General features: G+C 28.9%; 3 protein-coding genes across 5 annotated transcripts; all 3 read left to right on the top strand.

The window, feature by feature from the left end:
• Positions 1-382: 382 nt before the first annotated feature.
• On the top strand, positions 383-15,334 carry LOC124947031 (organic cation transporter protein-like). 3 transcript variants are annotated; one of them, XM_047488621.1, is made up of 10 exons: positions 394-1,174; positions 6,835-6,939; positions 12,654-12,982; positions 13,047-13,150; positions 13,237-13,391; positions 13,483-13,793; positions 13,888-14,200; positions 14,415-14,596; positions 14,692-14,828; positions 14,913-15,334. In XM_047488621.1, the coding sequence occupies exons 2-10, from the start codon at positions 6,912-6,914 to the stop codon at positions 14,992-14,994; spliced, it is 1,641 nt and encodes a 546-aa protein (XP_047344577.1). In that variant the 5' UTR covers positions 394-1,174; positions 6,835-6,911; the 3' UTR covers positions 14,995-15,334. The 3 variants fall into 3 exon arrangements, with proteins under 3 accessions (XP_047344587.1, XP_047344567.1, XP_047344577.1); XM_047488611.1 differs by lacking the exon at positions 6,835-6,939 and having other exon boundaries at positions 392-1,174; XM_047488631.1 differs by lacking the exons at positions 6,835-6,939; positions 14,415-14,596 and having other exon boundaries at positions 383-1,174.
• Positions 15,335-15,890: 556 nt separating this feature from the next.
• LOC124950139 (protein yellow-like) lies at positions 15,891-19,828 on the top strand. Its single transcript, XM_047496452.1, has 6 exons — positions 15,891-16,015; positions 17,578-17,841; positions 17,951-18,150; positions 18,254-18,461; positions 18,726-19,061; positions 19,491-19,828. The coding sequence occupies exons 2-6, from the start codon at positions 17,583-17,585 to the stop codon at positions 19,673-19,675; spliced, it is 1,188 nt and encodes a 395-aa protein (XP_047352408.1). The 5' UTR covers positions 15,891-16,015; positions 17,578-17,582; the 3' UTR covers positions 19,676-19,828.
• A 335-nt stretch (positions 19,829-20,163) lies between these two features.
• On the top strand, positions 20,164-21,855 carry LOC124950143 (torsin-1A-like). The gene is made up of 3 exons (XM_047496466.1): positions 20,164-20,761; positions 20,861-21,126; positions 21,216-21,855. Exons 1-3 carry the CDS (start codon positions 20,578-20,580, stop codon positions 21,777-21,779), a joined length of 1,014 nt encoding a protein of 337 aa, XP_047352422.1. The 5' UTR covers positions 20,164-20,577; the 3' UTR covers positions 21,780-21,855.
• The last annotated feature ends 4,555 nt before the right edge of the window (positions 21,856-26,410 follow it).

Genomic DNA, 26,410 nt, shown 5'->3' on the forward strand with positions numbered 1-26,410 from the left:
GGTACACATACACATATACATACACATACACATACACATACACATACACATACACATACACATACAAATATACATACAAATATACATACACATACACATACAAATATACATACACATACACATACACATACACATATATATAGACACATAAATAACTCATATAAAGAGATCCCGTTTCCTCGAATGTCGCGACGCCAAGATGGACTCCACTGGTGGCGACGCCTCGTCGCGTTCTCCGTCGAGGCGCCTTCGTATAGCTTCGATTCTTCCCTCCGTCCTCTTCGCCTTTCACAAGCATCCAGCAACCACCACCACATCACCACCACCACCACCACCTTCTCTATCTCCACCTCTCAATACTCTCCGGCGGCCGCGGATGGTGAACGCGCATTAGTATAAGCAAAAGCAGCACAAAACTCACGAAGAATCGTCGTTGAAAAGCCTTCTCGTTCGTCAGTTTCGCACGAGCTAGCAACGCGAGTTAACGCATCAACTTACTCGTTCGCTTAATCGCATTATTTTTCTTTTTTAACAAATATTAAGTATTCAATCAATTTCTTCTTCTTGTTCTTCTTCGTTTTTTTCTTATCTTCTTTATTTTATCCGTTCTTTTTATTTTTTTGTTGTTGTTCTTCTTCTTTATTTTTCGATTGAATTTATTTTTATATTCTTGTATTTATTTTGTTTTTATTATTTTTTTTTTTTTCTTTACTTTTTTGTTTGAATGAAAGAAATTTTATCGAAGACAATAACTATACTGGTTGATACACTGTCGTGAACCTGAACACTTTCTCTTCTTGCTTTTTTCGAGCAAGGTGACTTTCGTCCGCATTTAGACGCTTTATCGTTCACCAAACTCTCTTCGTGCAGCGTCGTGTTTATATCTTCTTTGTTCACGTTTATTCAAAGTTTAACGTGCGATGAATTTAAGAACTTGAACGTATAGCATGTAAACTTTCTTCTACGTAAAAAAGAAAATCGATCAAAAGATACATTAGTATTTTGATTCGTAACTTCGGTTGAATCAGAATCGGTTAATCATTTTCTACAAGAATCAATCGAATGTCCTTCGTTGACATTTATAGTGATCTTCGGTCTGAAAACAGAAGAGGAAAAAACCTATCGAAAATAAAAAATATTTGTGATCAACGTTGGTCTTCAAGCAATAAATCAGGTGATGTAATATCGTATAATATTTTATCTGTTCTTCAATATTATTGATGCCACTGGAAATTAAAAAAAAAAAAAAACACGTGATTAAAATCATATACATCATAACAACTTTTTTTATTCACCCGAATTACGTACACAATTACGTTTCAAGCTTACGTTAAGCTGATAATAAATATTTTTAAACGGGCACATGATTAAATCTACTTATAAGATAAATTTCTTAATATATTAACTTATAATATACTCTGATAAAATAAAAGAAAGAAAACATTAGATTTTCTTAACTAATCGATCGATCGAACATGCGTAGTATCATAGATACATGCAAAGTAAAGGCATAAAGTTGACCGATGTATTACAGAAAAAACAGTCGTTACTACTTTTCTAATTGGCTGTACGATAAGTTGCACGACTGAAGCAACTGTATACACTCGAAGAATAAATATAATCGTTGAATGAGTCAGCGCGTTCCAAAAAGTGTAATTGAACCAATCGTTTTCTTCGAATTCTTTTCCAGATTTTACCATTCAACTTATTTAGATCGTGGCTTTTCCGATATAAAATTACCTGAATAGATCTTTTGCTTTTATTAAATAATATAACTGTTGACGATGTAACGTAATTATCTCATCAAATTATTTATTAGATAAATTTTTTCAGTATGACAATGGACTAAGTTAAAAAATTGAAAAAAATGATTTCATTGTTTATTTCATATTATAATTATTTTAATAATTTAAAAGAACTTAGAAAAAAAACATTTTTTAATGTACCATTTAATAATTGTAGGGTCGGTCAATAAACATCAGTTTTTATTTATTTTGATAGTTGACTGAGTTACTTACTTTTCAGTATACTTAGTTTTTCTAGAAAAGTGCTTGTACTTACCTGGTTTTTCTGATCACTTAGACAGGATAAACATAAGAATATAATAGATCTGTTATCATACATTTCACCAATTATCCATGAATATTTTTGCATTCTTAAAACATTAAAAAAAAGGAAATACTTTTATTGAAGAAGATAAAAAAATCTCTAGTATCATTCTAAATTAAGTTAACATGATTATAATTACAAAATACAAGTAATATTAATTTTGTTTATAATTTTCTTTTTTGAATAACAGTGAAATATTTTTTGTTATAAGTCATTTCAAGATGTTCGAACAATTTTGAAAATAGTCTGTCATATGAAGTATCAAGGAACATATTTTTTGTTTTTACATGATACTTGTAAAAATTCATAACAACTTTTTAATTCGTAAAAATTTATACTTACATAAAAGATTTACATTATAAGACTAAGTACTTCGGAAAATATATTCTTACATAGTGAAAGTATATTTTATTACACATAAACGCAAAAATCTAAATATATAAATAAAAAAAATTAATCCATTATCATAATTACAAGCTCAATTAACAATAATATTATTTAACTCAAGCGTATTGATAGAAACGATAACACTAACAATTTCGCAAAATGTTCTTCCCCATGTCGCGTGCAACCTCGATATTTAAAAACTCAGCATGTGACTATTTGGATGAATGGAATGATAGAATAATGAGTGCCAAATTTATCTGCCACCATCCGCGCATTACATCTCGCGAAACTTGAACGAAACATTTCATTATATATATATTTTTATAATTTCATATTATGATAGATTTTTTTTTGTAATAAAACTTGCGATATCTCCTTCTCTCCTTCTCTCCTTCTCTCTCTCTCTCTCTCTCTCTCTCTCTCTCTCTCTCTCTCTCTCTCTCTCTCTCTCTTTCTCTCTCTTTCTCTTTCCAAATTTCGTTTAGCACATATTGCCAATCTCAAGTAAGTCGTCTCAGTGATTCTATAATTATGTTTATTTTAAAGTTTCGTTTATAATCTGTTAATTAATGAAAACGGATTAATTTGTCACGAAGATTTAACTTCTTTTATAATAAAAGAATAAATCAATTTTTTTTTCTCATTTCTATTAAATCTACAATCGTAATACCTTTTAGCATATTGGTTGAAATTATATTTGCTCACAAAGCCGATGGCGTACACTGAATTAATTAAAGTTGTACCTAAAATAACTATCTATTTTACAAAAGAAGAGAAGTTATGAAATAAAAAGAACACTTTCATGGCATGATATTACTATATGTTTAAAAAGAAAAGAAAATATGTTTATTTCGAAATGAATAAAAAGAAAACGAAAGCTTCAAACTTGTATTACAAGTTTCTACGTATAGATCGTCAGTGTCTCTACAGATTTCAAAACGATCTGTTGCTTCTCGGTATACACGTTCAAGTATATCAAGGACTATCTTCAGAACAACCTTGATTAATTCTCAAGATCAGCTACATTTCTTATTCTTTCAGGATAAACTTCAGAATTAATGAATTACCAAATCTTAATATAGAAAAATCCACGTAATTTCCAAGCATATTAAAAGACATTTCTTATTGTTTTGCAAGAAAATGAGATTGTTATTGAATCAAATCGTGTGTTAATCATTCGATTAAAAAATTTTTGCTTTAATTTAACATATTAATTACATACATCTGTTTTATCATGTTTTTCCTTTTACACTAGATAACAAATCCACTAATTTATAACACATCATATACAAATACTTTTGTAAATAATCTTTCTTCATTCTTCTTGGTTATTACGAAATTTGTGTATTATCGAGTAAGTTTCTCGGAAGAATAAGTCGTTTTATCGAAAAACCAACATCAATCGATGAGCATTATTAAATAGCTGTTGATGAGAAATTTCATCTTTTACACCACTACTAAAAAACAAATCAACTAATCATTATTTCGGCCTTATCATTGAATTCTAAGAAATATGATATCACTGTGCAAGAAGAAATTGCAGAGAAATAAATTTTATAATATAAATTATTAGGTTGATTAAAAAATATGTAACTATTATAAATAAAAATTTTATTAAAATTAAACAACACTTATTTACGAATTAGTCCAATATATACGATAATTTATAAATAAAATTTCTTATTTTACCATTTCGTATAAATATTGAGTTGATTCGTAAATAACTATCATTTCATTGTAATAAACTCACTTTTTGTTACTTATTACACTTATAAATTAATTATATATAAATCATATATAGTATACTTATTATATAAATCAGCATACATATAAATCTTATATATAAATCTATTTTAAATCTAACTTTAATTTAATCTAATTTATAATTCGTTTATAAATAAAAAATATTCAAGTATCAAAAAAAAAAAAAAGAAAAAATATAAGAAAAAAAGAAATCAAAAAACAGTCAATTATCACCGTTACGATACAATACTTTCATTGTATTACAATATTCTCAGTACATATATTCGTTTCGATTCTTATGCTTTATCATTTATTTATCAGATATTTCATTAATAAACTCGAAAAACGTGCTTCACGAAGGTACTCAATATGAACCGCATAATGGATACGCGCTCAAGATTACTTTACGCATCGCACTAAACATCGCGTCGGAGTGCAAAGATATTCTTTCGCATAGATAAATGTATTAACGAGTACATTTGATCTAATCTTGTATATATGTATATATATATATATATATATATATATATATATGTGTGTATGCATGTAATATTTGTCAAATGAAATACGAGGCAGGTCGATGTAAAACTTCGCTTTAACTCGTGTCGGTCAAGATGCAAGGACGTAACTATACGAACAAGATTCTAATCAAATATTGCGTTATTACTTTATCTCTCTATTTCTATCTGTTGTTCTTCCTCTGTCTCTCTCTCTCTTTCTCTCTCTCTTTCTCTCTCTCTCTCTCTCTCTCTCTCTCTCTCTCTCTCTCTCTCTCTCTTTGTTTGTCTCTTCATTTAGTTATCGTATAACAACGCATTTAATTAATAAAGCGTATGTTTTGACGAGGTTAATTACGTCTTGATCAATTACGAGTTGTTCGTCTTCTCTTAATTGATTCTACTTTGAACGAAGTCTTGTTTAGAATAATATCTGATTGAAATTTTCAAGATAAAATATTTTTTAAATTTCTTCTTTTTTTCTTTTCTTTTTTCTTTATTTCCAATTAATACGTATGTGTGTAATATTGATTGAAAGAATTTTTAAATAAATTTTTTTTAGTAATTAATTTTATTATATTTTACTTGAAAATAATTTTATATATATTATAATTCATGCGCTCAAAGAAGACAGAACTTTTCGGTAAATCTGATATATTATTTTTATTTTAAAATAAATTATATATTAAATTTTAATTTAATAAATTATATAATAAAATTTTAATTTAACAGAATTATTTTCAACTTATATATATCTTATAATATATTTATAATCTATATTTATTATAATATCGTTTTCTTTTTACATTTTTATATCATAAAAATATCAACATTTTCTTTAGTGAACGGTAAGTAAGATCGAGGCGCCTACCTCGGAAAAAGCAGGACATTAAAGTTGTCTGCAAAAATTCACTGGAGTACTAGGGGGGCTTTGATTGTAGCTCGACGCCAATCTTGCACAGATTCCGCGCTAGTTGTTAGTCGTAATTAACGTTCAGCGGGCGTGATAACTGTAATCAAGAAGTAGGTAATAACGGATGGAACACCTTCCTTCGTTGGGGATTGTTAAGTGTTGCCATTCGTTGGTGTCTGCAGATAACTGCAATTGTAAAACCGTCTCTCTCTCTCTCTCTCTCTCTCTCTCACTCTCTCTCTCTCTCTTTCACTTGTTTTTTTCTTGTCCCTTTTTCGCTCTCTCTCTCTTTTTTTTTCTTTGTCTCTTTTTTCACTGCTATCCAACGCTTTCGAATAGGTCGTTAACTTCGAGCTCGAATGAATGAAGCGTTCGTTGCCATTACTGAAGTCCTTCACCACGTTAAATCGATAACGCTTATGTATATAATTAAAAGGAAAAAAAAAGAAAAAGAAAAAAAATTAAGAAATTCTTCGACTCGCAAAATAAATTGAGAAAGTACGATTATTTTCCAATAAATAAAAAACAACTTGTCGATTAACATATATAACATATATTAACATATAAAGACAACAGTAAACAAAATGTAAATGATTCGACAGAAGTAAGCGTTGATTCTTTCATTACAAAGAAAATAAAGAAAAACAAATATAGATAAAAATTTATTCAAAGGTCAATGTGATGTTACGACAAATAATATTTTTCATTTTATAACACTCCTTCGATGTTGGGCAAGGCACCGTTAGAATTATCGGTCACATCACTTTTAAGAAACTCGTTTGCATATACATATTTATATAATGAGTCCTGCTTATACAACAAAAATGTAACTTGTTGTTTCGTATGGGATAAAAAATAAGATAAATAATATGCAAGTGTAGGTAGGGCTTCTAATAAAAAATTCAATATTCAAATAGAAGAAATAAATGAGACTTAATGAAATATAGAACTTTCAAAACAAAATTAAATATAGAACTTTGTACTATGTCTCTTTAAACGTTAGACATCGTTTCATTTAAAACACATTTAAATATTTAACATTTAACATTTAACATTTAACATTTAACATTTTAAACATTTAAACATTTAAGACATTTTTATTTTTCTTCGTTTTTATTATTTTTTATCTGAAAATACCTGCAGATCATCAATCATTGAACCTATTCGTTCTTCCTTATGTTACAGATAACGAATTATCGTGAAAAGTAGGGCGTGATTTTAACGCACTAACAAGTGAAATATCAACAAAACCAAACAGTGATATGAAGAATACGCAAACCAATGGATATGGTATGGATTTTTTTTTCGAACAAAAAAATATTTTGTTCCTATTTCTTTTCTTCTTCTTTTCTTATCTATAACATTTGGACGCATCGCCGTAAAAAGAAAAAAAAAGAAAAAAATATGTATATATATATGTAACTATTTGTGTCGAATTGGTGGGAAGAAAAAATTATTATCGATCAAATCCAATTAATCGAGACAAGTTACGATGAGAGATCGCGAAGTACGCATCGATTCCAGGAAAATCGATCTTGAATCGAGGAGGAGGACATGCGCAACAAGAATATATATGTACGTGTGTATGTGGTAGATCGACCTTTTACGTCTCCAAAGAAGGAAAACGAAATATGTGTTACACTTGGGATGCGAAGGTTGAGTATTTCGAGGTTAACGTGCATATTATAGTTTGTATGCACCTCGTACATTGCTTTTCTTTTTATCTTCTTTTATCTTTTTTTTTTTTTTTTTTTTTTTTTTTTTTTTTTTATATTTTTTACGACGAAGAACTTTTTTCTTACAAACTATTTCCTATGGATTGCATTAATTTTAAACGATCATATTTCTTTTTCGATAACAAACACTAGGAAAATTCGAATTTTACATTAAACTCGAACTCGATATTTAGAAATACATGTATGTCATAGGAAATATATTTATCTTTTCGTCGAAGGAAATCAGGTTTTTCTTTGTTTTTCTCAACGATTCTTTTGAATTTCTGATGCAATTTCGTTGGAACGTGTTATCATACGGATTATAATCCATTATTATCATTCTTTCTTTTTTTTTTATTGTTAATGTGTTTTTTGCATAAACTATTGTTTTTAATGTCCAGATACGCCTGAAGTTATTTTCCTCTATTTCTTTTTCTTTTTTTGCATTTGTTTAATATACACTTTTTCTTAACATTTGTTACACTCTTGATAGATGATATTAGGCAATATAAAGGAAAACACAGAAACGTATGACATTGATAATGAGTAATGACTATGGATAGCCCCCTTTATTCTTGAACTTACTTTGACAAAGATCAATTTAATTGAATGATTTATACGAATGTTGCAGTATTTTTCGCAGAAAAAAACTAATTATATATGATAAATGATCAGAAATAATCAAAGTATCAGAATATATAGTAAAATAAAATGAAAATTTTTACAATTTACAAACTAAATGCATCGAGAATGTGCAACGTATTGAATATAACGTTTCGTAACATTTGATCGATTACGACGATTCTTCTACTTTGTATTCTTTTACTATAGCTATAAGATATTATGTACCTTTGTTAAACAATACTACGTGCATCGAAAAAGATCTTTTCTATCGTAATTTGAATAACGCGGCCTTACGTTCTGAGTCACGTGGACACGCGTTGCGAATGCAAATTCGATCTACGAGGCCGTCGGACATTTGTCTGGTCTCAACAATGAGAAACACTGTGATTAACGAGTAAAATCGAGTCAACCTTCCGGGAAAGTATCTTTTCTAGATTTATATGGATCATGATTTTTAGATTTATATAGATTTTAAATATCAAACGAACTCGAATTCCTTATTCTTTTTCCAATGACTTCTTCTTTTTCTTCTTTTATATTCCAATAGACAAATAAAGATAAATGCAAATAAAAAGATTTGTAAAATATGAGCAAGGATGGAAGTGAAGACAACAAGTAAAAAATAAAAAATACTCTCTGTCTTTCTTCTCGAACCAAAACTCAATATTGTTACTCGTCACAAAATATTTTTATATTTACATATATTTTTTTTTTTTTTGCACTTTCGAGAACACCATCTTTTGCCTTTAGATAACGTAATAACAATAATAATTATCGTCAAGTAACATTACTCGTTCATACAAGTTATCACCAGTTAATTACTGCTTCCGGCGAGTTTATGTGTTAGACTAGTGGTGAACACTACATCGGCGAGCTCTTTCACGAATGATAAATCGTGGACATGTGCGAAAAAGTAGTCGTGTCAATGATAAGCACTCGGTGGTTATAAAATCGACCAATCCTGAGACTTTCTTGTACGCACACCCACTTGTTGCGCAAGAAAACGACGTTTTCTGACGTCAATGACACTCCTTCCACGCTTCATAATACATTCATCGTATGTACATTGCTATATTATACATATGTATACATACACACGTAGATGATGACGAGTAAATAAAATGCGATTTTAAAGGGCGAATATTCGATAGTAAATAAATGAATTTAGATCATTTTATAGTTATTATATTTTATAAAAGATAATTGTATTTTTCATTGAATCGTTCACGCTGAGAACAATGTGTGCGTGTATATATATGTATGTAATCGATCTTTCGAACGTTAATATCTAGATGAAAATTTATGTTACATAACAAAGCATTTGTTAATTGTTAATATTTGCCAATGATTCAGAATTTTCAAATAAATTGATCATGGTCAGGATAAAAAATTACATTTCAAGAAAGATCGTTGTATTATCTTATGTGGAAATTTCTTATATAGAAGTAATAATAATCTTTTTTCATCAGATCGATCATGTTAAAAACAATGATCCTATAATATATGTGATACATCTTTCGAACGTTAATATATAAAAACAAATTTTGTTTATATACATAACAATATATAATAATATATTAAAATATATGTATATAATATAATAATATATATATATATATATAATAATATAATTTTCTTTATACTTATACAATAATAGCATTGTTAATTATATTATTTATCGATCCAAAGTTTACAGATAAATTGATTGAGATCAAGGGAAAAAAGTATTTCTTAAGAACGATCATTGTGTACTAACATATTGAAATTTCTTATATAAAAATGATAACAAGAAAGTTTTTCTAATAGAAACTATGGCAAGATAACAACAATAAATTTACAATAGATTAACTATATCTTTCATCTATCAAATGATCTTAAATAAATTGATCAGGGTCAAGGAAAAAATAAAATACATTTCGAGAATCATCATAACAGGTTGAAATTTTGTATGTAAAAGTGATAAGAAGAAATTTTTTTATGATAGGTACTTTACTTGATAGGTACTTTATGTTGTGAGGCTTTAAATAAGTTAATCTTGATCGTAGCGTTATCGTTGACACTTCAAAAATATATAGGTGCGTCCTTAATCATACCACATTACAAGGATTAAATTTAATTACTAAGATAATATTTTTAATCCAAGTAAGGGTTCTACGCTTGTCTCGAGTCTCGAATTATTTTTCCTACTATGATACCGAGCGTAAGATTATCAAATTGTACTGAAAAAGTCATTCGATATCGAAGTAATATATATTTACCTAGCATACATTTGCAAATAGTTTTTTTCTATCTTTACATTTACACATAGCTATTGTTAAGCTTAGGAATCTTAATCATAAAATGGTTAAGATGACAATAAATCTAATACTGACAATAAGCCTGACAAACACTTTCTATAATTAAATTTAATCCATTCGAGATTTTACATGCTTAATAACTTTATTACATGGCCGTCATGGGCGCAAGATTGAAATACAGGATTGAAAATCTTATCAGTGCATTCAGACTTACATTTAAATTACCAATATGATGAAAATAAACAAGTATTATATGCTTATTGAGAGAAACAGAATCTTTCTAAATCCTTACTAATTATATAGAACCAGTGTTCGAGCTAAAGTCACAGCTTAGCTACCAAGCTCCAACCCACGATATGGAGTTCCCATCGATAGGTTTACCCATGACTAGAAACAAGATTTACTCAGTAGTCCCGTAGTAGCAGCTTAAATCGTCTTCATGAACTTTTCGTAGCAATTGTTGAGATTCGTACTGTGGTAAGGATAATCCAACTTGGATACGTGGAGTTGCTATTCTCCAAAGACTTGCACCGAAAATAGCCGTAATTTTTAGTATTCAGAAATCTCTTACGAGTTTTCTTTATCTATAGTACAATGTCATAAATACATAAAAGACCTTGCTGGAAAGGAGTTATCAAACAGAAGTCTTTATCGAGCATGCATTATAAATTCTTGCGAATTAAGGGATTTTTTTTAACCTAAAAACATCATTTACGATGTTAATTGCGTTAATACCATAGGCAAGTCCAGTCTGAGTAAAAAAATAATCAATTAGCTTGCACTATTTTTATTTAAATTCTACTCTCACGTCTTTGAGAGAAGGAGGAATAATTCTTGACAAAGTGATTTATTGTACAACTGAGAAAAATTCGTCTGTTAAAAATAAAAATTTAGCGAACGACACAGGCCGAATGGTCATACTAAGGTTACTAAAAAATAACTTTAAAAAAGCAACATTTGTAGGATCCACTAAGAAGGAAAAAACTTATCAAAAAGGAGATCAAACTCGGCAAATCTCTTTAATATGAGATGGAAAAATCATAGTCTCATTATTTTTGAATGCATAACAGCTATATGATAATTGTTGTTTATCTCACGAATTTATAAATTCTTCTTCTTTTATATAAAAAAACAAAAATTGAAACAATTTCCTTTATTTTTATCCATATTGCCTTATTTCTGTGAATTATTACTTATTTTGAATTATAACTTATTTCTTTCAACGATCTCTCATATAACATAATGATGATGAAGGTGATGATGATGATGATGATGATGATGATGATGATGATGATGATGATGATGATGATGATGATGATGATGATGATGATGATGATGATGATGATGATGATGATGATGATGATGATGATGATGATGATGATGATGATGATGATGATGATGATGATGATGATGATAATGATGATGATACGATATAACCTCCATTATCCGATCTAATAGGAAGACTACAAGATCATTCTTTTATGAGAATTTTCGAATAATGAAACACAAGCTTTTCTTTTAGATGAATTATTCCATATTTTAAAGAAAGTAATACGTTTATTTATCACAAAATTGATATAATGGTAAAAAAAAAATAGTTTTTATTATGAATTTAGGAATTGCATTCTTTTTTAACTGTCAAATTGCATAAATTATTTAATGTACAAAGCTGAATATAATTGCATTCCGTCTGATCTTCGAATCAACGAAATCCTTTTTTTAGTATCACGAATGATTAAACATAAGAAAGCATATCTTCACTGTTGATATATACCTCTACTATTTCGCTATTAGAATTTAAAATATTCTTAATAATATCCTTCTCATTATAGTTTTTATCGCATAGGAGTCAACCTTTGACATCAATGTTATCGCATTTTCCACATCCTGATATTCTATGTAATATCATAATATCGTTTTCTAATTTATTAAATATTTCTGCTTTTTCTCCAATAGTTACCACTTTCGATGTCATTATGTGCTATATGCTATGTGAACATGAGTTCAAAATAAATGTGCTACGACATCTATTTCGAATTAAATTTTATTTCTATTGCTGTAATAAAAACAGGTGTCTGTTTGCATTGTTGTGCCTGGAGATAGTGTACAGTACGAATAATAGAAGTTCGTTTAATAGAACGTTTGGATGTTAAGATATTTTGATAATGTGTGTTCGGATAATGGAAGTTTTATTATAACTTATTTTATAACAAAATAAATAAGAAGATAAATAATTAATATTAAATTATCAAATACACACACACACACACACACAAACACACTTATTACAATATTGCTAATTAAAAACACTTTTTTCTTCTTTAAATAACGAATTATAAATGAAACGAAATTACTTTTCTCTTTTCAGTGGATGTGAACGTTAAACAAGTTCCGAACGGAAAAGACACAGGAACTATCGAGGAATATGGCGAAGACATTGACGCGGTGCAACAGGCAATCGGCAATCTTGGAAAATGGCAAATCCTCGTTTGTTTGGCAATCTCACTCGTTAAATTCCCAGTTGCTTGGCATCAATTGGCAATCGTCTTCATGGCGCCTTATCAAGAATACAACTGCACGATACCATTACAAACGGTATCATCGGATCAATGTACGGTCAACATTAATGGAACAAATATGGAATGTACGAAATGGGAATACGACAGAAGTACATTTCCAGAGACTATAATATCCCAGGTACTTTGAAAATTGTCTTACATCGTCTTTCTTGAACATTTTGTATCATTTACTATCGTTTCAGTGGAATTTAGTATGCAGTAGATCTCATTATGCTAATATTCAACAATCGATCTTGATGTTCGGTGTATTACTCGGGAACGTCATTTTTGGAAGTCTAGCTGATAGGTATACAAAAAGATTTATAAAATTGAAATTTGTGATTCAAATAATCAAATTGATGATTACACCATGATTACTATCCTTTTTCGCAGATATGGTAGAAAATTGCCTTTGATGGGCTCTGTCCTTTTACAACTAGCTTCAGGTATCGGTTGTGCCATAGTTCCATGGTTTCCAGCATTGTTAATACTTAAATTACTCAGTGCTATGGCTACAGGTGGAACCATGGTCACTAGTTACGTCATTTGTAAGTTATCTTAAAAGTTTATTCTCTTTTACTATCTTTTTCTTATCTTGATTTTTATTAAATGATATTGAAAATTTTATCATTTTTCTAGGTATGGAGATAGTCGGTACACAATGGCGAGCAGCTATCACTGTGCTTTATCAAATTCCTTTCAGTTTAGGACAAATGTCTTTGGCTGGAATCGCCTATCTGTTTCGCCATTGGCAGCACCTTCAAATAGCTATTACAATACCTTCTATTATTCTTTTAAGTTATTGGTGGATCGTACCTGAATCGCCAAGATGGTTACTTGCCGTTGGTAGACAAAAGGCTGCTTGTAAAATTTTAGAGAAAGTAGCTATTATCAATAAAACGGGAAATAAAGATATTCCAGATACAGTTAGAAGACATTGTCTTCATCAGGTAAGTTTAATTAATCCAACCAAATTTTAAATCACTATACTACTTATTTTCTTGAATGATCTCGAACAATCAACTGATTTACTTATTCTGTTAGAATTCCAAACGGACGGCCCAGGATCACAATGCATCTTTCTTAGACTTATTCCGCACACCAAACATGAGAGTGAAGTCTTTGTCGATCTTCTTTAATTGGATTGTCTGTGGAATGGGTCTCTTTGGAATGTCACAGTACATCGGCCAAGTAGGCGGTGATATTTTCATCAATTTTGCGATCTCTGGAGCAATACAGGTTCCGGGAAATTTTGTAGCTTGGTGGGCGATGAACAAGCTAGGGAGAAAAGTCACTTTGATCAGTAGCAATGTGATCGCTGGTTTTTCATCTCTCGCTCTCATCATTGTACCGCACGGTAAAAATTCATAAAATATACAGGATGTTCCATTTTAATTTTTTATTATCTTTTTAAAAATTTTAAATTTGTGATTTTAAATAATAATCTTATATTTACGATTTAAATTGATTATTTCTTGCAAAACTTGGCATTTAAATACATCAATTAAGATAGAATATCCTATCTTTCGACAAAAATTAATTTACCTAACTAATTACCATCATTTTTGTAGATCTCGCATGGCTGAGGCTAATCCTCGTTTGTTTTGGCATTGTCGGCATGTCGGTAGCTTTTACCTCGGTTTATCTTTTCTCCGGTGAATTATTCCCTACGGTCGTTAGGAACATGGGCGTAGGCACTAGCAGTATGTGTGCAAGGATAGGTTCTATTGTGGCACCTTTTGTAGTATCTTTGGTATATCGAAACAAAATAAATTCATTTGATTGTATGTCTATGGATATATATAATTTATATGAATAATAAATAACAATATTATTCACGTTTTTAAGAATCACATGGCAGAATGGTTCCCACCAATTATTTTTGGAAGTTTACCGATCATGGGAGCTATGCTTTGCCTATTGTTACCAGAAACAGCAGGATGTACACTTCCGGAAACGCTTCAAGATGGAGAAGATTTTGGCAAGTAAGCAAAATAGGCTTAGGCAGTGAATATTTTTTATTATAAATAAAAAATAATTAACTTAAATAAACGTCATTTTATTTACAGAAAGCCTAAAATATCGAAGAAGAAAAAGAATCTAAAGGACGTAGAAATTGAACATTGTGAAGAGGAGAAATCTATCGTATAAGAACATTCGAGAAATTTTAATTGACAAATTCATTATCGTACAAATAAATATATAGATATTATGAAAACTATGGTCATTCCATGTCCTTATTTATTACATTACGTATACGTACGAATTTAAGGTCGTTAACGAAAGCACTCTACATTTCGCCTCGTTTAATCTTCGAAAAAAGAATTGTTTAAAATCTAAATACACTCGACTTAAACATCGCGATACTATTACGCGTGTGATAATTTATAATTCGTATAAAATATTACTGCCAAGTAACAATTTGAAAGGACAATGTTTTGTACTATTTGTACGAGAACATGTAAATAGAAATTCCTTTTTTATATAATAATTTTCGTTTGTATTTTGTTTTTATTTCCATTCTTTTTTCTTTCCTTATTTCCTTAATTCCTCGAAACAATTCAATTCGACTATTGATATTTTTAAAACGAACATACTCTACTATGTAATATTTTAATTATGAAATTTTTTTATAATTTTTAATAACATATTTAAACGAAATAATAGCACGTTATCTACATTACATACACATGCGACGTCAGCACTCTTCGCGTGACATAGGTGCGCCCATTTATCGAACATGTTAATGTGAAATGAAAGTAATGTATCAAATACGATACTAAATACACTTCCGGCTTTAAATTAATAATCGTGAATAATTTTACACGCTCTTATAATATTTTCATAATCTAATAATCCTTTTCTTTTTTTTCTACTTTATGTTGTTCATAGAAAAAGATAAAAATATTTTTTAGATTATTAACAAATATACCGACAAGTATAGAAAATTGTATAAATAATTTAATTGCTTAATTCATTATTATCTCAATTACATGCTTTTTGAAGTGACGCATTGATCGGATCGTTCGCAACTTATACACGTTTTCGTAGTAAACACACATATCAACATATACTACACTATGTCTCCTGCTTATATAGGACTACTCGTCGTACTATACGGCCATTCTACCTTGTACCATTCTCTGAAAGACCAGTTCTTCGCTGCCAAACGGTGAGTATAACCCGTCTAGCGGTTTATAATAATTTATGGATCGTGAAAATGTATAAACCGATTTCGGCGTTTAAGAAAAATTTTTTATTAATTCATATTTCTATTATATATCATTCACGTAAGATAGTATTTCATATACGAAATTCATAAATAATTTTCATTTGGTAATTCAATTAAGCAGATAGAGTAATTAATAAATGTTAATTCCGAAATTATTCATTTATTTTTTATTAATATTGAAAAAATTGAAAAAAGAATAAAAAAAATTGATGAACACAAATCCACAAATTTCTTTGAACTTTTATTTCGTAACAAAGAATTTATTTTTATTCTTAATTATTTAATATTTTTATAGATTGTCACATGAAAACCAAAAGATATTGAATTTTTTAAATAACTGTATTATTTTGAAATTCTCTATCGTGAAAAGTTATAAAAAAAGATGGAATATTTCATGACATTTGCTCATGAAAATATCTATATATACAACACACACATGGCTAAACTACGACTTTATAAGATTTATCAGTTTCTTTCCAGCTCTTGATTCAATAATTAATTTTTCAAATAATTTATTCAAGAATGTCATATAAATCTTTTTTTTCCTTTAAAATATATATAAAATTTTTTTTATAAATTTTCTTATTTTCACAATTTTTTTTCTAGCTAAAATAAAAAATTAGATAAAGAACATTGAATTATATGGCTTAATGTTAAAATGAATATTATAATATATCGTGTTTCTTAAAAAACAAACAAAAAGAAGATATAATTATTAGAACCGTTTAAACTGTTTCAAAATTAAAAAAGTAATAATTATTAAATTAAAAATTATAAAAGTAACAATTATTCTAATAATTGGTGTATAATATTTCTAATAGAAACATTAGGAAAAATAATACTTCAAATTTCTTTCAAATCAAGTATAACCTTCTTCTATTTTTGAGTCTTCTAAACATGTGGACATTCCTATATGGCTCTCAACAGTGTTGAGCTTCTATATAGTAAATCTTTAGTATATAATAAAGTTTCTATTACGTTCCACGTTAAAGTTCCACGAACTTACATAATTAATTATTCATGCGATGGTAAAAGCAACGTGAATTATCAGAATTTAAATCTCGATATCACAAAATACTTCTTACGGAAACGTAAACAACAATTTTGTTCGCAAGTACTTTTATTTTTTGTTTTTTTTATGTTTAAACATTGCATATTACGAATCAATGAAACATGACGTCACAGAAATCAATGTTGTTAACGTTTTTAAAAGAGAGAAAGTGTACCTTTCAAATCAGATGTATAATAAGGAAGTTACTTTCACATTCGGTATACTGAACGGTTTGATGTACACTAAATTAATGTTACCTACTTTATAAGAGATCATACCTTATGAGAGAATTAACATAATTTTTAACGAAATTATTTTATTCATTATAAATTATACTTTATAATTTATTCGCTAACGACGAATTCAAAGTTAATTAATCGAATAAAAATGTTTTAAAGATAAACTATGCGAATTTAATTTTTTTTAATTATTGTTCTTTTTTTGATTCTAGGTAAAATGTATATTTTATTGTTATCATTACTAGCAGTTGCTAATGGCGTAACCTTTAACAAGCTCTATGCTTGGCAACAATTGGATTTTAATTTTCCAAATGAAACCATTCGAAAAACATACGTCGAATCAGGAAATTACATAGAAAAAAATAATTTGCCTCTGGGTCTGGCAATTTCGCAAGATAGAATGATAATTACTGTTCCTAGGTGGAGGAACGGTGTGGTGGCTAATTTAAATTACGTATGGATGAACGACACTAGTGGTAAGTTATGAAATAAGAAAAAAATATAAATAAAATCATATAATAAAAAAAAAGAAAAAAAATACAAAGAAGTTGTATAATAATATAAAAAATAATTCATTATTTATAGAATCACCAAGTTTAAATCCGTATCCTGATTTTGAAACTAACGATATACATTTACCAGATAGTATAGTAAACATTTTTCGTGTTAGAGTCGATGAATGTAATCGTCTTTGGGCTGTTGATACAGGAATAAGCGATATTTATGGCAACACTACAATCTTACAACCTGTTAGAATTATAGTGATCGATCTAAAAACAGATAAGGTTTGTAATCTATACATATATATTGATTTGATGTAAATAATAACGTAATACAGATTATAAGAAATGTGTCTATTACTATTATGTAATATTATTTTCAAAATAGATCATCCGAAAATACACTTTAAAGGATTCCGATCAAAAACACAATTCCTTTATAGCTGACCTCGTCATAGATGTAAAACCTGATGCCTGTCAAGATGCTTACGCTTATCTTTCAGATTTTTCAGCCTATGGTTTAATAGTTTACAGCTGGGCCAAGAATAATTCTTGGAGAATCGAACACAATTATTTTTACTTCGATCCGTTACAAGGTGAGGAATTGTATTATTTAACGCTCTATAATATGTCATTTTTAAATCCAACATTCGTACATCTATATTTTTTGTCTTATTTTATTATACAAGTAACATTTTTCACATTATAATATACTATAAATTTTTCACATTATACAATTCTTTGTTAAACATCACAAAAATTGGATTATAGAAGATAAAAAAAAAATCAAATGCAATATAAAATCGTAGAAAAAAAAACGTAAAGAAAGAAATAAGAATTATTTTCATATTTTTTCGCAGGTGATTACAATATTAGCGGTTATAATTTTCAATGGACCGATGGTATTTTTGGGCTTGCCTTGACTCCGTATCAAGATGATGGATACAGGACTCTTTACTTTCACGCTATGTCTGGAATAACAGAATTCTACGTGTCTACTGAGGTTTTGCAAGACGACACGTTAATCTTATCAAATAATTACCATGCGTTCCACGTTGCTGGAGACAAAGGACCAAAAAGTCAAGGACCTTCGTCGGTCATTGATCAGGAAACTGAAATAGCTTATTTCACGCAAATACAAAAGAATGGGATAGGCTGTTGGGACACCAATGTGAAATTAACTCCGGAAACGTTTAGTAAGTATACTCTAATTGTATATATTATAATATTACATTATAATTATAATTATTAATAATATATTTATGATAATAATTAATAATAATTATTATCACTGATATAAAAATAGATAAATTATAGGATTTATGACTAATGGAATTAATGACTATAGAATTAATGATCAATAAATGATAATCGTACGAATAAATTGATTGGAGACGTCAGTGCTATGTTCACATGAAGAAAATTACAATGTTTCATAATATAGAAAACTGAGATCCATATATATATATAGATTTACATACACTATTTTAATTCTTTGTTACGTAAGATTTTTCTTAGAAGTCTTGGAATATATCAACGATATATAATAAAATATTGTTTCTACGTTTAAACAAGAGGTATTTATTACTGCTCACGTAATAATAGATAATTATTTTTCCTTTCAGTTCTGGTAGACCAAAACAACGAGACAATGATTTATCCCAATGATCTAGCTATCGATTATGATTCAAGAAAATTGTACGTGCTCTCTAATAATCTACCCAAATTTGAACACTCTGATTTAAGTAAGAAAGAAAATAATTATTTCATTACGGTAGCTTCTTTGGATTCATTGGCCAAACATTGTTAAACTTATTGATATGATGCAATCTAAATTGACATAAATCTCTATTTTTTATTTATTTCAATTATTATACTGCATATATAAAATATTTAATTATATATAAGTTTTTAAATAGGAGAACTTTAATATGAAAGAAAAATAAATTTATCTTTGGCTGTATATTGTCTTTCCATAAATATTAATAATGTACATCCATACATTAATGAAATATTATTTTGAAAATGTTCAGTGAACTCAAACATTTGCATATTTCATCTGATCTATGACATTTTTGTGTATGAATGATCTATTTTTATGAATAATATGTACGATTATAAATATTGACGTTTCATGATATCATCTAATAAATGTATTATGAATAAAATACTGTATAATCATTTATAATCATGTGTATCAATACATATTTGTATAATATAGTCCATATAGAATTGTATTGTAAAATATGAGAATTCTAAATTTAAGATTTTTTATCATTGAATACTATTTTTATTAATTATACTTATTATATATTATATAATAATACTTATTGATTAAAATTATTTAATTCAATTATAATTATTCATAATATCCTGAAGTGTCCTTATTAATTAAAGTTCGATAAAGCATAGTCGATAAAACAAAATATACATACATATGTATCGACTGTGCGATCTACTAGCGCCATCATGTGAGCGTTTCGTTCTAAATACATTCTTCTTACAGTATTGTAAATTTGTAACCACTCTTGTATCCATTAATCCTGTCTTCTATTAATATTACTATATTACGTTGGCTAAAAATTTTTTATAATAAATATATTTGATCATTAAATATAAGTAAATCTTTAAACAATTGCATTTTTAAAAACTGTTAAAATAACAATTTTATAGTACAGATTATATTTTATAGTACAAATTAATTCATTTAATATGAATATAATACTATATATTACTCTGTTAACATATTGGTTTACTTTAACATCATGTGAAATATTATCAACGGTAGCAATTGTTAGTGGTATTAGCAGCGGCTTGGGAGCTTTTTACTATAATTATATGCATTGTCGTTATAATGAATGCTGCAATGATGAATATGTCCATTTTAATTTTCAAAGTAAGTATGGTCTACATATTATTTATTTTTACAAGTTATAAAGGAAACATTAAGAAAAGTTTTCTATTTAAACCTTCCTGTACTCATATTTTTTCTTAGAACTTCAAAAGCTTATGCAAAACAAATTGTATGGACAGCATATTGCTTATAAAACTATAATAAACGCATTAAATGGTTATTTAAATCAACAAGATCAAGGAAAAGCATTAACGTTCAGTTTTCATGGCCCACCAGGAACTGGCAAAAATTATGTAGCAAAGTTCATTGCAGAAGCTTTATACAAAAAAGGTTTAGAAAGTAAATACTTTCATTTTTTTAATGGTAGAACTGATTTTCCATTAACACATGCAGTTGAACAATATAAGGTAAATAAAATTAATATTGATATTCTTGTGTGATTAGTTATTAAAGAAATAAAAAATATTAAATTATAATATTAATTTGTAAAATATAGTTCCAACTGCAAATAATGATCAAAAATGCATTACAAGATTGTCCACAATCATTATTTGTCTTTGACGAAATAGATAAAATGCCTGAAGGAATATTAAATGCTCTTGTACCTTTTTTGGATTATAATATATGGTCAACAAAAGGAAGTACAAATAAGGCAATTTTTATATTTTTATCTAATACCGGTAGTAGACAAATCGTACAAAGGTTATTAAATCTTTGGGAAAATGGTGTAAGCAGAGACGATACTAAGCTTCAAGATTTTGAAAGCTTAATATCTATCGGAGCATTCAATGAAAAAGGAGGATTTCATCTTAGTGATACTATAGAAACTAGTGTTATTGATCATTATATACCTTTCCTCCCACTAGAAGAAGAACATGTTAAAAATTGTGCAAAACAAGCATTCTTAAAAAGAAAAATCAACCCAACTTCAGAATTAATAGAGGAAGCTTTATCGCATATGACATTTGATCCACCACCTCATAATTTATATTCGAAATCTGGTTGTAAAAGAATAGAACAAAAAGTGGCTACTATTGTGTATTCTCGTAATACAAAATAATTACTATTTATTATATTTATTCCAACATTTGTATTCAAAATAATCCTTTATAATTAAATAAATATTATAATTGAAAGATTTGACTATCTTAATTTTAAATTGTGTATACATACATTATATTGATTTACTTTAGAGCATAAGCAATAAAAAAAAATTTAAGTTCTTTAAAATTGTTCAACTATTTAGAACATAAGAAATATGATAATAAAGATTAAATTGATACAAGTAAGCTGATATGTACGTAGCATTTACTCAAGCTTTATCAAAAACTAATCGCAAAAGCTAAGTTTTATTTCTATTATAATTAAACGAAAGAACAATTGAAACTACATTTCTTCAGTACTGCTTTAGTATTATATATATCTCTAGAAGAGTACTCAACAATTATTCTTTTAAAAATTAATCCTCAAAATAGATATATCAACTGAATTTCTACATAAAAATCTTTTATATCCTTTTTATGATTGATCAAGTTTTATCAAGAATGTGAATAAAAAAGAAAAGCATTTTTAATTTTTTCATAATTAATAGATGTAAGAATAATAGAAATTATATTTCTTCGATATTGCTTTAGTATTATGTTGCTAGATGTCTCACTAATCATCTTTTTGTGATGACATCATCGCGACTGTTACGTCTCCTCCGGCAAGACACATAACTAACACGCCTCAGCGTCACCGAACAGACATGCAGGAAACCAACCAAACAAAGTAAAAAAACAACAAAGACCCCAAAAACAAAGGAAACAACAAAGACCTCGGGAACACAAGAGAAATCATTTATTCTTTCTTCGATTCTACTAGAGACTACAGTTATACCTGCTAGAAGCATAGTCTGATAGTATCTACTGTATACCTATTATATGTTTGTATCTACTATATTCTATTGTATGAAAATAGTTAAATAAACATATCACATTTGTTACTTGATGTTTTAAGTTTCTTTCTACATAGTGGGTTGTCTATGATAAAACTCGTTTTTCAGAACTCGTTTTTCTCGATATCGCAAACTTCTTTATCATTAGTATGACTTATACCGACAGTACATTTAGAAAATATAGAATTTAACATTCATCGATAAAAAACGTTATTTTAAGGTAACAAAATATATCAATCTTTCTGTCTTTCAATAAAACTGAATTACCTTAGCTCGCTAATATATATTGAAAAATACGCATGTAACAACGTTTTATGATATATTAGATGTCCGAATTAATCGATACGCATACATCATATTTATTTTTTAATATAAATTATAAAATTTCATTTCTTTGTTGAGAGATCTTTGATATTTAAGATTTTTTCTAAAACAATGTTCCAAAATATTTTCATTATTTTTTAATCAATCGTATGAGATCGTGCAGTGGCTCCACGTAACGGATAAATATTGTAGATTATAGTGAAACGTTTAATTTACCTTAAAATATTTCGATCTTACGAAACTACCTTTAAAAACCGATATTTTCCGAGAGTGTAAAATGTTTGACATACATTATACAAGATGAAGTAAAAATAAGCTTTCCATATTTCTACAAAACAATAAAATTTTTTTAAAAATTGTAAGAAAAATATAGGAGTTGAAGAATCGAAGACTGAAAGAAAGAGAGAGAGAGACTATGTTTCTTCGGAAAACGTACGAATTAGTATGATAGGGCCGCTTAAACATAAACCATCATAATAATATATAGAAACAAGCTCAAACGAGCGTTTGAGCGGTATAGAATAGTCAGAATTGTCATTAAGCCCCACGGATGGTACTCCATTGGGACCCGTGGGATCACCCGGCTGCGTAACGTGCTCTCACATATACGTATATATATACATTCACATAAACAGAATTTATACGTACGTATGTATACATGTACATATGTATATGATCTCGGGTTCAGCCGATTTTCCTCCCTCCGATTCTTACTTCGACCCCGACAGATCCGATATCATCCGGCGTTATCCCAAGGGCTCTCACTCATCTGCCGACAAAAGAGCATCTGTGCGATCCGATCCGTAATGCTCGCTGCAACCTGTTCACAAATAGCTCACCCAGTGGTATAGCGAGCACCATGAATTCATTATCAATCTAGTATAAACATATTGCTACTAGCCTGTTAGTCAATGAAGAAGATGCTTTTTGGATACGAGTCATGTTCATCCCTATTATCACCGTCCCATTCACCAATCGGAATCCTATCTGTATTCTTGTGACGGTATTGGACCGAATCAAGATATTTTTCGATAAAATCGATCGTCGATAGAAATAAATTGAAAACATAACATAACATAGTACATAACATACATCGTAACGTACATAGTATCGTTCTTATAAAAAAAAATAAATCATTTTTTGATTATAAAAGAAACTATTATCTTTACAATATATAATACTTTATTATAATTCTTATTTACGTCTTATATCGAAAGAATTTTAAACGCTTCTCTCGTAGGAGTGCGTTGTAAATAAGACGATATCGTTGCTCTCGATGATTATTGATAATAAATGACTCGCTTCAGGTATTGGCTTAAGAAATGTTTCATCGTTGTGCCATAAATAGAAAACGATTGGAAAACATTGAAATGGATTCTATTATCTCTTTATTTCTCTTTCTCGGTCGTGATTCTCTTTAACATAGGCTTAAAAAGACACGTTCCATTATCTTCCTGGTGTCACAGAGACACACAGAAAATGGAGACAGACCACACGTACAGTACACGTATGCGGTCAATGCTAGCACAGCGGCTGTGTCTATGCAGGACTGCGGTGGCAGGTGACGGCGTGTTGTGAGCTGCATAATGAATAATGCCGAAGCCGAACCACAAGCCGTTCCTGTCCTTCCACTTGGCTGACTGAATGACAGGCAGTCTAGGAAAAACCGCTGATTGGCCGTACATGCTTCTGGCTCTCGTGCCTGTCACATCCTCCGTGTCTACTTTCGTGTGCCACGATCGAAATCACCTTTCTATATGACCGGAACCAATTTTAAAATCGTTGAAAACTATGCCGAATATTCGAACGCTAAAGATATTATTCTTATACCATTAATATTTATCTCGATTAATCTTAGATCATCGTTAATTTTATTATATTCCATTATTTTTTTTCTTTCATTTCTTTCGATTCATTTAGTATTGTTTTCAAAGTTTACTTAACGTTGGAATACCACTTGCCATCTTCTATGATGTTCTGGTACGGTCGATGTGATGTTGTTACTGCCATGATATAAATTATAATTAGTGGAACCCGTAATACCCTTTGAATAAATAATCAACGAGCACCGGCAACTACCCGTACGCTCGCCTCCATTTAAGTCAAGGTCTCGCTACTCATTTCTTGTCACACCTTTATGCCCCCGTTAAACATGAATTTATACGATGCTCTTTCTCTACCTCTCTTTCTCTCTCTCTCTCTCTCTCTCTCTCTCTCTCTCTCTCTCTCTCTCTCATACAAACACATACACATTCTCTCTTTTTCTTTACGTGAGAAAAGTTATTCTGGAAAAAGAATCAACATTGTCGGAACATTCAATTAAATACTTTTTATACTTATTTATGAATGTTTTTGTCTTTTGTTTACAATTTAAAGATTTATATATATTTGAGAATCGTCGAAATGTACATTGCTCGAATTGAATTCAAGTATTCGATTTAAAAGATTTTTCAAATGTCGCATTGGATTCCCCTTCGATAAGCCTGACGCTCTTCTCGGGGAAACGAAAACTACTTTAAAGTAATTAGAGGATTGTCAACCCATCCCGAGCCAGTGCTTGTTCCCATTAGAAATGTCCTTCGAGTGGCGGCTCGAGTGGGATGAAATCGGAGAAATCTGCGTGTGGATACCTCTCCCATCAGAAATCGATTTTATCCTATGCGATATTTTTTTTCAACGAAAATTCAATTCAATTAAAAATATTTTCAGATTATTATCAATATTAACACATTGTGTACCGGTAATTTTATTGGTAGCTTTACCCAGTGTCCAGCTATGGTTTTGGTGAATAAAGCAAATACGAGAATTCTCGTAATCGACCATTTCTTTTCTAGAAAAGAAAACACGAAAATTCTCATGATCCGTCCACAATGTGTTAATTTATTTGATCGCAGACATCGTGAAAGTATAAGATTAAATGATTAAAAAATAAAAAATTGCATCAATGATAAAAAAAATATTCATTGACCAAGTCTTTTTTAATACTTAAAAATTACCATTAAAAAGAAAAGGTCATGTTAATACTATCATGAATGAATTTTTATTTGCAATATGTATATTATCTTTTATTTTTGAAACCAATAAGAAAAAGAAATACAATTACATAAACGTTTGTATTATTATCTTATATCAGATAAAAACTATACCTAGAAATTAATTATTTTACAATAATTGCAAACAACAAGTGAAGCATTACGATGAATAGGATAATAAATTTATTATACTTTATACTCTTCGCTTTACGTTTCTCATTTTTTTCGATTGAAATTTCATCGATGATAATCTTTAATGTAATTGTCAAACACTTCGATCTGAATTATATCGATCAAAATTAGTTCACTTGATCAAAATGCAAAAATTACGCGTATCTAAAAATAAGAAGTTCTTCGATTATTACCAATGAAAAAAGGAGGGTAGAATTTTTTGGAAAA

This window comes from Vespa velutina, chromosome 1 (genome assembly GCF_912470025.1).
Source record: "Vespa velutina chromosome 1, iVesVel2.1, whole genome shotgun sequence".
In the NCBI taxonomy this organism is placed as follows: domain Eukaryota; kingdom Metazoa; phylum Arthropoda; class Insecta; order Hymenoptera; family Vespidae; genus Vespa; species Vespa velutina.

Bases quoted from the DNA above. Each gene is read 5' to 3' on its own strand.
- LOC124950139 (XM_047496452.1), top strand. From the start codon at position 17,583: ATGTATATTTTATTGTTATCATTACTAGCAGTTGCTAATGGCGTAACC. The intron at 18,151-18,253 runs GTTTGTAATCTA...TTTTCAAAATAG, and splicing joins TCGATCTAAAAACAGATAAG to ATCATCCGAAAATACACTTT. The intron at 19,062-19,490 runs GTAAGTATACTC...TTTTCCTTTCAG, and splicing joins ATTAACTCCGGAAACGTTTA to TTCTGGTAGACCAAAACAAC.
- LOC124947031 (XM_047488611.1), top strand. From the start codon at position 1,063: ATGTCCTTCGTTGACATTTATAGTGATCTTCGGTCTGAAAACAGAAGA. The intron at 13,392-13,482 runs GTAAGTTATCTT...TCATTTTTCTAG, and splicing joins GGTCACTAGTTACGTCATTT to GTATGGAGATAGTCGGTACA. The intron at 14,597-14,691 runs GTATATCGAAAC...CACGTTTTTAAG, and splicing joins CACCTTTTGTAGTATCTTTG to AATCACATGGCAGAATGGTT.
- LOC124950143 (XM_047496466.1), top strand. From the start codon at position 20,578: ATGAATATAATACTATATATTACTCTGTTAACATATTGGTTTACTTTA. The intron at 20,762-20,860 runs GTAAGTATGGTC...ATTTTTTCTTAG, and splicing joins TGTCCATTTTAATTTTCAAA to AACTTCAAAAGCTTATGCAA. The intron at 21,127-21,215 runs GTAAATAAAATT...TGTAAAATATAG, and splicing joins ATGCAGTTGAACAATATAAG to TTCCAACTGCAAATAATGAT.